The sequence below is a fragment of the Mus pahari genome, unplaced genomic scaffold (genome assembly GCF_900095145.1).
Source record: "Mus pahari unplaced genomic scaffold, PAHARI_EIJ_v1.1 scaffold_10329_1, whole genome shotgun sequence".
Lineage (NCBI taxonomy): Eukaryota > Metazoa > Chordata > Mammalia > Rodentia > Muridae > Mus > Mus pahari.
This window is the reverse complement of record NW_018392079.1, coordinates 5718-17574: the sequence shown is the minus strand read 5'-3', so window position 1 is coordinate 17574 and position 11857 is coordinate 5718. Positions and strand designations below refer to the sequence as shown.

The 11857-nt window shown below is 43.9% G+C and overlaps 1 protein-coding gene across 1 annotated transcript; it reads left to right on the top strand.

Annotated features, from left to right (window-relative positions):
- Positions 1–1991: 1991 nt before the first annotated feature.
- Positions 1992–4628, top strand: LOC110314826 (vomeronasal secretory protein 2-like; the record flags this gene model as incomplete). Its single annotated transcript, XM_021189043.1, has 5 exons — positions 1992–2084; positions 2531–2661; positions 2906–2976; positions 3799–3909; positions 4527–4628. Coding segments are annotated over exons 1-5 (508 nt in total), but the record flags the coding sequence as incomplete, so codon positions are not given.
- Positions 4629–11857: the final 7229 nt, after the last annotated feature.

Genomic DNA, 11857 nt, shown 5'->3' with positions numbered 1-11857 from the left:
GATAGACTTCTTGCACAGTAGCACCTTGCATGCTGGGGTCAATGAATGGGTCATATTCGCATGTCACCAAGTGTCAAGGCTTGTCAGAAAGTGGTCATTAATATTGTTTATTATGTGGTGCTGTTCCACCTGGGTCCAAAGAGGTACAAAGATACCATTGTAGGACCAGCACCTCTCTCCAGAGCCTGGGCTAGCTGGGTCTTAGATCAGGACATTGAGGACCAAGAAGTGCAGAGTTGGGAGGAAGAAGTCAGTGTTCCTGTTGGCAAGGGATCTGGCCTGAGTCATAGAAAGGGCAGCAGGAGAGCTCATCAATGACATCTGGATGCAAAAGGTCCTTGGCCTTTGTGTGTTCCCTTTCCCCTTTTTATCTAAAGGGAACCAGACATTGGGTCTTGGTGGCTTGTCAGTGTTAAAAAAAATGAGAGGGTAAACTTAACCATAAGCTGTGGAATGGGCCACAATGGTACAGAGTGTGCTAGGGCTCCACCAATCCCTCCATTAGGCCCTCAGGTGTCTCTGAGGCCACACAGGTGGAAAACTCTGGTATATCATTTGGTGAACACATAATAATGACTTGCTGACTTGTAGCTAGAACTTTTCCAGCTTCAGAATAATATTGTGACACACAAGTCTCAAAGTCCTACTCCTCAGGAGCTTAGAATGTAACAGAGGAGGTTGATTTTGTGTAGAGATAAAGGAGTTAGATATCTGAGAGTAAGAAGTGCTCTATAAGAGAACACGCCTGGTGTTGGTTGCAGAATTCAGTGGTTTGGGTGACTGTGAACTTGAGTGTGTCTAGGAGCCTCTTAGAAGCAGAGATAACCCCACCTAGGGATCCATCACATCTGCATACACTAAACCCTGACACTATTGCTGATGCCAAGAAATGCTTGCTGACAGGAGCCTAGTATGGCTCTTCTCTGAGAGGCTCTAACAGCATCTGACCAATGATACTTATAGCCAACCATCAGACTGAGCCCAGAGACCCCAATAGAAGAGCTAGGGGAAGGATTGAATGAGCTGCAGGGGATTGCAACCTTATAGGAAGAACAATATCAACTAACCGGACCACCAAGAGCTCCCAGAGGCTAAACCACCAACCAAAGAGTATTATACATGGAGGGCTCCAGGGCTCCAGATACATATGTAGCCTTATTTGACATCAATGTGAAGGGAGGCCCTTGGTCCTGTTGAAGTTTGATATCTCAGTGTAGGAGGATGCTAGAGTGATGAGGCAGGAGTGGGTGAGTGGGTGGAGGAGCACCCTCATAGAGGCATAGGGAAGGAAGGAGAGGAGGGATGGGATTGGGAGTTCTGGAGGGGTAACTGGGAAGGGGGCTATCATTTGAAATGTAAACAAATAAAATGATTAATAAAATTTTTTTTTTTTAAAAAAGAGGCATTATTTTAAGCTATCCTAAACCACTGCACAGTGATCATACCCATGTCTAGATTGGGTCTGCCAGGTATGAGAAGCAGTGAATTGTGATCTCAGAACACAGCGGGGGCTCTAGAAATCAGCAAGACTGAATGATGGAGAAGCCAAGTCACTTTCTGTGTAGCAGGAGCCAATAAAACACCTAACAGAGCGTGGCTAGCTCATGGCTAACCCATGGCTGTCTGAAGCATGAGAACAGGGTTAGTGATGACAAGGAAATTAATGCAGCCCTAATTTACCAGCCCAGAGTGCAGTCTGTGTTCCCATCATACACCTGAGTCATTCATAAATTCTGGGCTCCTTCATGAGTAGCACCCTTAGATGGTGACAACATAACAGATCTTTTATCCAGAGGTGGCAGTGAATGACCACCAGTTCCAACAGGAACAATATCTACTCCCACTATGAATATGGATTTGTCCATGACAGATGGCCAGAAGGGGTGTGGCCAGTGTCATTTATGACCATAAAGGGCTTTGTCTGAGGAACCAACACAGCCTCATTTTGTCATGCCCACGACCTATGTTGTCTGAGAGCATACAGCCTGGAAATGAAGTGCCTGCTCCTGACTATCATACTGTTTGGCCTTTTGGCTGTTCTACAGGCCCAGGATGAGCTGCCCTTCCTCTCAGATGAAAAGAAAGTGAGGCAGGGTGTGGTATAGAGGTATATATGGAAGGCTTGACTGTTGGCAGTGCCTGAGGACTATGGCTAGGATGCATGAGTGTTTAATTCCTCTGACTGAGCAGAGAATGCTGTTCTCCAGAACACAGGGCTTCCTGATCCACAGAGTTGGAGCAGGGACGAGTACTTGAGTAGTGACATGTAGAACCAGAAAGTCTCACTTGGCAGGACATTTATGTCTTGGTTCCTCGAATCCCAACTGTTTTCAGCCTTTGGAGATAGTCAATTTCCATGTCTGCTGGGCCACCAAATGCAGTTTTAGTCTAATTGTAAGGAGCAAGTGGTTGGAGAGTGGAACCTCACCAACTCAGGGGGAGCACCTTGGGCCCAAGTAGCACACCTGTAGGCAACCTGGGTGAGACATGGGGCTGGGCAAGTGTGGGCTCAGAACTATGTCTTCTCCAGCTCTCAGGTGTCTGGTTCCTAAAGGCCACAGTGAGACAAATGAGACAGACAGAGGGGCAAACTCTGGTTGCGTTTCCGTATAGACTCACATGTCTTGAAGAAGGAACCTTGGAGCTCAGGAGCACTTTCATGTGAGTGACCCCCATGCATCTTTTCATCTTTATCTTCTCTCCTTTCCCTGTGTTTTGTATATTGACCAAAGGAAAACCCTTTCCTTGAAAGGGCTACAGTACTAGCATCCTAAAACTTGGTGGTGGTGGGGGACAGTTAATATGGGATTTCAGAAGTCATTGTGCTAAGGGTGAACCAGGTGATCTCAGTGGAGAATAGACATGTGTTATAAAAGAGGCTATAGGTTGGTTTTCTGTTTTCCAGGTCTAAGGGACGGTGTATTAAGATGCAACTTCGCATGCAGAAAACAAAGGAGCCTGGCCAATATAGTATCTGTGAGTCCCTGTCCCAGTTTCCTCTCCGGTTGCTGTTATAAACCACTCTAATAAATACTGCTTAAGGAAGAAAGGGTTTACTTTAGTTAAAAGTTAAAGGTGCAGTCCATAATGGTAGGGAATTTCAGGCAGCCTGAGCATGAAGCATCTGCTCATATTATGCCTATAGTCAAAAGAAAGCAGTGAATGCAGTCATGATCGTGTTCAGATGGCTTTCACTATTCTACACAATAAGTTTACACAATGTTCCTGTACACAATTAACATGAATCTTCCATAATAAATAAATATAGTCAATATCATACCCATTGTCATGGTCAGGTTAACATCTCCCATGAGATTATAGTTCATGTTGAGTAACAATCAACATGGTAATCCTGGCTGCATGTGATTATCTTTTGCAAAGCAAGCTTCTGGGTTGGAGCACCCCTACCCTGCTTACTTTTCAGAAATGTCTAACCAGTTAATTCCCAGGTGACTTCAGAAATCACAGGCTAGTTCACAGAAGAGGCCTCTAGATAGTACTGCATACTATCTAATAGGGAGACTGCAGCTTAGGATTTAGAAAGCAGGGCAGGATATATGCTAAACTGCCAGTCAGGCACAGCACCATCTTTCCTGACACCCATGGTCCTCACTCTATAGCTGGGAATGATGCCTTTCCAGGAGAAACCTCTGTCTTGTGATAAGGTCACAGCAATACCTGGAGCTAGCTGGCTGGGTGCTCATGGGTCATTGTTGAAACTTTCTAGACTGTTCTGTGGTGTTGTCTGGGTTTGTCTTTGAACAAGACACTACAGATCCACTTCTTTTTAACCTGCAGATTTTGGTCATAACCTCTTCAACTTCTATGAGCTGCCAGAGAAGGACCACTACATCGTTTACATGGAAAGCGTTCCATTTGAGAAAAAATTCCAAGAAGGACACCTCATAGGTGAGAAACACCAGAGAACATAGCTCCTGCCCATGCTCCCTACTACCTTTAGCTATTTAAATGTGCAGCATAATGTTCTATGTGGTCAGTGTGTATGCTCTGAAGTGGGAAGTGGAGGTCTATACAGAACTTTCAGGGATATGAGCAGATATGGCCTTGAGCTCTAAACAATAGTACAGAAGTCCTATCCAATTACTTACTACATGTCTCTTTCTGCCATCTCAGGTTGCATAGCAGGCAGATCTCATTGAAGGTGGTGTCCTAACAGAGACCTTTTATGGTCAATGTTCCCTAGTGACAGGAGGCAGACTAGTGACCTTGAAACAAAGGCTTCTTCCCTGGTTAGAGTATGCTGTTACTCTGCTGCATAGGATGTAACCAATATTTTGGTCATACTGCTGCCCTATGTGTCAGTTATGCCATATCCTGTGGACAAGCTATCCCACTATCACCCATTTTGCACCTTTATGTTTGCTCTAAATTCTCCTCTTGTTTTGCTCCCATATGCTTCAGTTTGAAGGCTCTAGTTCTGGGCAGTCTTTTGGTCTTTGTGTCAGTGGCTTCTAGTAGGGCTGGGTAGTAAGACCCACATCTGCTTATCTGGCTTCTGCTCATAGGAAAGTGTCCAGAAGAAAACCTAGAGGCCTTGGAACAGTTTAAGGAATTTATACAATGCAAAGGACTTCTTCAAGAAAACATCATTGTGCCTGAGCAGAGGGGTAAGAGGATGCTCTGCTTTGCCCCTTGCCCATGTCTCCTTGTTTCTTCCATGATATGAGGACTCTTATGTAACCATGTGTCTTCCTTTACCAGTACGCCAATTCTTGTGATCTTAATCATGAGGCCATCCAAGCTGCATGTATAATCTGGGTCTTCAACCTGGACCACCTTTTATATTTGATATTTTTTTCTTGCTTTTACAGAACATTGTGTTCCCATACCTGACAGTGGTAAGTGACATTCTGAAGGAACTCTGGGAGAGCGCAGATTCCTCAGTTACAGGGTTGATGTTTCTATCTGGTTTTGACCATGATGCCATCCTCTTACTCTGAAGGGAATCTGCCAGGAAGCAGTGATCACGCCAGGAGGTGTCCTCAAGCATAATTCCCTGGATACTTAGAAAATCTGTCTTTTCTTTTCCCAGAGTCCTTCCTATACCATGGTCTCTTCACTTAATCTAATTCCATACCCATCAAACATGGTTAGAGATCTATGGAGTAAAGAAAGTCAGGATAGTGGCTCATATGAAAGGAACATCCTTAATTTGCACCTAACTATAGGCAGCTATTTTCTGACTGCTATTCCCATGGTAAGGGGAGGGGGTCTCTCAGTTGTGTGTCTCTCTCTGTCATAGCCCACCAGGACCACAAATGCTGAACCATCTTTGCTACTAGGACACAGACACGGCCTTGATCTCACTGGACTATTCTTCCTTCTGGACCACATTACATTGAACTGCATTTCCTCAATGTGTCTTCCTTTTCCAGCAGGTTCCTTATTGTAATATTAATGCATGCATAATCTGGGTCTTCATCCTAGACCCCCTGGATCTCACTCCTTCACATTGGAATTCCAGCCTTCCTTCTTTAGCTTTTAACTTTTGTCCCCAACCCCATCTGCATCCAATAAAGCACTTAGCAATTTTTCTGAGTTCTGCTTATATGTAGCACGCCTTCTAAGTTCAAAATGTTAAGGAGATATTGGAAATAGCCACTCAGATATTGGATACCAGACACCCAGTACCTTGCTACCCAGCAGTCCTGTAGAGTTATATGATATCTTGGAAGTTCAAGTAATATGTGGCCAATGCCAAGTAGCTTCATAAGATGTCTGACATTGGTCTAGAAGAATTTGGGTAGGCACTAGGTTGGGCAGGACTGGATGATGGCCTTGGGGTTGCAAATATCTGCAGGTTCCTACAGAGATATTGCTGCATTGGGGAAATTCATGGAATCTTGGGAAGGACCTAATTTTAATCACCTTGGCTTTTCTGTGGTTGATCTGTATTAAAGGTGTTGGTTGACACTGTCCTGGTAGACATGGTGGGAGTGAAGAGGAGCTCAGGAGCTTTGAAAAATTCTACCAGACCCCTCCCCTCCTGGAAGAGAAAGGCTAATTACATTCCTCAGATCATGGGTGTGTGGAGGTGGAGGTGGAGGTAGAGGGGGGTGACCATAGGCCACCTGTGGGTGGGGGAGTTCCAGAGCATGTAGACACATTCTGCAGGGTGGACCAACCATTGACCACCTACAGACAAGGGAAGTCCTTGCAACCTCATTCCTCAAATACCAATCAGTTTAAAAGTCACACTGTCCTGCCAACCACATTGTTCCTAATGGCTGCTACTCTGAAAACTGCATAAAAGCTCACTGAATGGGCTGTGTTGGGTCATTCTCTTTCTCATTCATCTGCAGGGCTCCCCTAGCCTGATGGAACAATAAAATTCTTCTTGCTTTTGCATTGATCCATGTTGTTCACTCGGGGGTCTCTGGTAAGTTAAGGCTCACCAGAGTCTTACAGGAGAACAGTAATGGAGGGCTGGGTCAGTACTTTGAATGATCAAGATAGATCCAGAAATTACCTATCTAGTGGAACATGAATTCCTGGAGGATACGTATGCAACATCAGTTTTCCCTGAGAAGCTGTAATGGCTCTCAGATAAGCATTAGCAGTAGCCCTTCAGCTGAGCTCATGCCCTTACCTGTTGTCATTTCCTTGCCTCTCTCTGCTGGACCCAGTCATCTGGTACCCACTGGAGCCTTAAGCACCAGGGACAAGTTGCAGAGAAGGGAGAGCCAGAAAATTATAAAGCTGATGAACACTGTGTGTCTCTGTTGTATGAGATCCAAGTATATTATGGAAGTGTTGATGATCTTGTAAAAACTTAAAAAATTTAAGTGGAAGTATTTTGCTGAACTTGGAATAAAAAGTGAGTCTTAATGCATAGGGTGAAAATTCTCATATGCAAAATAGATTTTACTGCACTGAATTAGCTATTATGCTTTTAAAAGTTAGTGTTTGAGCCTGGTAGAGTGATGCACACCCTTAATCTCAGCATTTTGGAAAAGAAGCAGAATGATCTCTCTGAATTTGAGACAAGTCTAGTCTACATGGCAATTTTCAGGACAGCCAGGCTTACATTGGGAGACCCTGTCTCAAAACAAAAAACCAAAATCTTAATATTGGTCTAAAACTTTGAGTTTTCATTGGATTTTTGTTTCGGTGCATGTTTACATTCAATGTTTTATACATGTGTTACCTGTACAGTTTTGTTACACAAATATTTCTTTGTGGTGTCATTCATAGGCCTAGAGAGGGTCATCTAGACTATCCCCTGGGACCTGGGCAATGCTGTATGACTTATCCTGGAGAAAATGTGTCTATTCGTTCCAGACTGTGTAAATACAATAAGCAAGGAATCTATTTCACCCAAATCTATCCAGCTGGTCCACTGAACAGTGTGCATGACTCAGGAGGCTGCATCATCAAAAGGTCCTTGGCTATTGGTGGTGCTTCATGAGAGCTAAGCAGCTTGATTTCCTTCCACCAAACCCAGGCAGCTTCACTAAAGGGTCTCCTCTTTCTTGCATTGTTTATTGCTTATATAATCTTGGTGACAGGGAAAGGTCATGAATCATGTAGTTTTTTTTTGTGAGTTTTGTGGACCTCCTGCAATTCTCTCCATCAATCTGAAAGAAATAGGTATACAGCACTCAATCCCTTCCTGTAGCTCTTATACGCTTTCTGCTCAGTCTTCTCTGAATTTCACTGAGCCTTAGCAGGAGGTAAAATAGAAGACATATTTTCTTTCATATTTTGTAACAGTTATATATCCTCAGTAATTTGGTCATGGATGAATCTCTGCAGTAACCAGTATCAACTGCAAGGAAAAAAGTTCATTTGTGACTGAAGCTTACAGAGCATGAACACACATGTTTAGAAGACATTTTTACAAGAAAATGATTGACTGTATTTTAACAAAACAAGAACAATAAGCACACTTTGAGGTTTTGACCTCAGTGGGTACAAATTTTTGTTCTTGCTATAGAACTGTGAAGGGATTTCATTCAATTGGAAAGTCATTGGTTGTATCCATCACAGCATTGCTACTGCAGTACCACCTAAAAAATGTTGCCTCACCTATTGGTAGTGAAGGGCAAGTTGTTCATAACAAAGCAGGACAGCAGGTGATAATTCTCCTTCATTAGCATATACAGCACCCCATGGGACTAAAAGAGTCAACCAGTTGGGGAATCCTCCAGATTCAGGAACTGAACTATGACTCTAAGTTAAGATCCTACAGGGTTTTTAAGCCCCACATCCCACAAACATCTGTGCCAAGTTATTTCACCAATCAGGATTCTGGGATAGGGGGATTTCACTGGGAACATGTCTTTGTTGTATACATATCCTGCTCACATTGATTGGTATATTCAATTATGGCAGGACACTTGCCTTGTCCTAACTTGTTCATGTGCTAACTTGTCTATTAAGATGGGACTTGTCTAACATTTATGTCTTAATTTGCTAATCAGGATGTCAGTAACCCACACACATGTCTTTTTCTGCCAAGTAGGATGTCAAAGCCCAGGGAGGTCTTAGGACTTCAAACTTTACTTGATCATTACTCAAAATGGAATATTTATTCCAAATAGTTTCTTATGTTGGTACAAGTGTTACTTTTATATTGGGGCCTATTTCAGGGGCAGCCTATAACATAAATGCTTATATATAGGCACAGGAAGTAGTGTTGGGTGGTTTGGGTCAAAGCTTATTGTGGGCAACTATACAAAACAGTTCTTTTGACTTCTTTTGTGATAGATTTCTTAAGGCAGAGAAAATAACAATATGTAATCAATCTTGGCATTAAAAAGTTTCCTAGTTACAGGAAAATATATAAGAAAGTTTCTTTATAATGGGCTAGTCAGGTAACTGCTATCTAGGCCTTAACATTTTACCTAGGTCCCAATATTACTTGTTTTATTAATCATCTACCTTTTGACTAGGATAAGGTGGGATCTCAGTGTTTATTTCCTAGATTGTGACTAGTGATGGACACTGTTTTATATTATTACCCATTTATACTTCAGCATCAAGATGCTGTTTATTTCAGTCTCCCATTTACTTATTGGATGATTTAGATGCTATTCCAGTGGTCATCCAATTCTGTAGGCCAGTTTTCACTTACATTGTTCCTGCTTTCAGAAAGCTTTTTGATTTCATGCAATCCCGGTTGTTACCTCCTTGCTTTATTTCCTGAGTTACTGTTTTTATTTCCAGACATTCCACCCTTAAATTATCTGCATTTCAGTTTCTCAAACATTCTCAGAGTTTCATCTCCTATGTGAAGATCTTTGATTCCTTTTGCATTGATTTTTGACAGGGTGAGGTAGAGACCCAATTGCATTCTTGAACCTGACTTTCAGGTCTCCATCAGCATCTGTTGAAGAGATTTTCTTTCTCATATGTAACTTTTTGACATGATTTTAAATAATCAGATGGTCCCAAGGTGTAGCACCATCCCTACATCCTCTATTCTTTTGCTTCGGTCTAGGTTTTAATTTGCTGCCAATATCATATGCTTTCCTTACGGTATTGTAACTTGGAATCTACAATAAGACACTCTGACATAATTCCTTTTCCTTAAAGTTGCCTTTGGCTATTTGGAGTATTTTGTTCTTTCACATAAATTACTTTTGTTGAGTGTGCCATGACAGACAAGGTGAAATCCCTGGAGGACTGAAAGTTCCCACCTAAAATCAGGTTTTCATGATCATGATTCTGGACTGGTCTAGGTTTGTTGATGGACATTGGTAGGCTACCTCTTTTTATGTCATAGAGTCTGCCCTCAAACATGGAGTTACTTGTTCTCTGCTGTGTGGATGAGACCCACATGCAGACCCATGTGGAGATATATGTCTGGCCATTCTGCCTCACAGAGACACATTGACTCACGTTTTAAGCCATGGGCTCCCAAGAACAACCTTTTAACCTCATGGAAAGGACACTTCATAATTTCTATGGCCCGGGGATTGCACTATCTAGGATTAAGTTTTGGGGAGAACTTTGATGTCTCCAATCCTTAGTGAGAAGTCCATGAAGTGTAAGGAAGCAGGGTTTGGACACCAGGATTTAGGCACACCAGGTAGGGTGGGTATGACCATCAGTGACCCAGTAATTATTGGGTATGTTGATATTGGCCACCCATGACCAGTCATTTTTGATCTCTGCTCCCTCTTCCCTGTGGGTTAGAAATGGGTTCCTTGTCTAGTCCATCACGGGGCTAGGGCCACTCATGGAGGTTGATACGGAAAATTTGACTATGTACACCCCACATCAAGTTGTGAGAAGCGCAGGGTCCTGCTCTGGGGGTGGGAAAGTGTAGTCTGAGGTCTCCGTGAACCTGTGGGAATTGGCTTGGGGTTGCTGGGCCTGCATGGAGGTAGAGGATGGAAGGTTCTCACTCTAGGGCACTGCAGACACTGCTCGATGCCATGGAAGAGCTGAGAACAGAGTAGGGGCCTGCATGGCTGGCTCTGGTGTGGGGCTGAAAGGAAAAGGGCAGGAGGAGAGAGAGCTCCAGCTGGTTCTTGAGAGGATGAGAGTATCTTAGTCTTGCTCAGGCAGGCAGCTTGGCTTGGTGGAAGCCATGTCTGGGAATGCAGGGAGGCCTCCTTTGGGAGATTAGATGCACAATTCTTTAGAGGGAGACCTGCTCCATTGCTCCAGCATGGCGTATCCCGATGAGAAGAGGCAGTCCATGGTTTTAAGGTGTTTATTGTCATAGTGGGAAGAGGAGCTAAGAGGGTAGCAGAGGCAGAGAAAGGGAGAGAGTAGAGAAGTAGAGGCTGACCACTGCTGTGTGGAGAGGGGGAGGAGGGAATGTGGAAAGAGGGGAAGCAAGAGGGCAAGTGAGAAGCAATAGGGAAGTAGGAGTAAGAGTAAGAGAGGGAGGAGGGGGCAAACAGTTCCTTTTATAGTGGACCAGGACTACCTGGCTGTAACCATGGGGAGGGACATACCTGGTTGTTGTCAGGTAACTGTTGGGGTGGAGTCCAGATAGAATACCAGGAGCTTGGGATGTTGCCTTACATGACTGATGGTCACAGAATCATGGGGCTGGGCCTTGTTTCTGGAACCTAGTGTCTGGGAGTGTGGCAAACTTCCTTCTGTCCCTTGCAGAGTTATCTGCTGGGTCTCTGGGGTTTAAACCTAGCTCAACCAGAAAACAGACTGCCTTTCACAGTCCCACACTTACCCCAGCCTTAATTAAAGTATAGGTGACTTTTCTCTATTCTTTTTGAGTGATTTGTGCAGGACTATACCCTTGTCCACTCCTAGGAACAGCATCTCTCAGGAGATTTCTGCCTTAACTTGCCTAACACAGCCTGCCAAGGATGCAGAGTTGCTGCCCATGAGCAAGGACACCACTGACTCTCTGAGATGCTTCCCAACCCCCTCCTACCTCTGTTCCAGCTGCAGTCTGAGACCCCTTTGCCTGACTCTCCTTCATGCCCTCTTCAGCTGTGGCTTCCCCCATGTAGCCTTTATAATTTGCTATGCCAGGAGCATTCCATTCTTGGAAGCAAATCTGTGAAGCCCACTGCTACCATACACACTGGGCAAAACCAGAATTGGCTACTTGGAGTTTAGGATGAGTATCTTGTAAGTACTTCCCTCAGTTGGTCTGCTTAGCTCTTGGTTGCATGGTCTCCTTGCCCCTCACCATACATGTGATCTTAACTTCAACTCCACAGAGCATGTAACCAGAAAGTCCTCTTTTTTGTCTGGGAAATGTCAGGTGACTTCTGTAACTGCAGGAACACTGAGTTTAGCATGGGAAACACAGGTTACTACCCAGTGCATTCTGTACTGCTGCACACTGTGAATGACAGGAACTTACAAGCACACAGCTGGTAGATCTTGGAAAAACCAGTGTGAATACTGC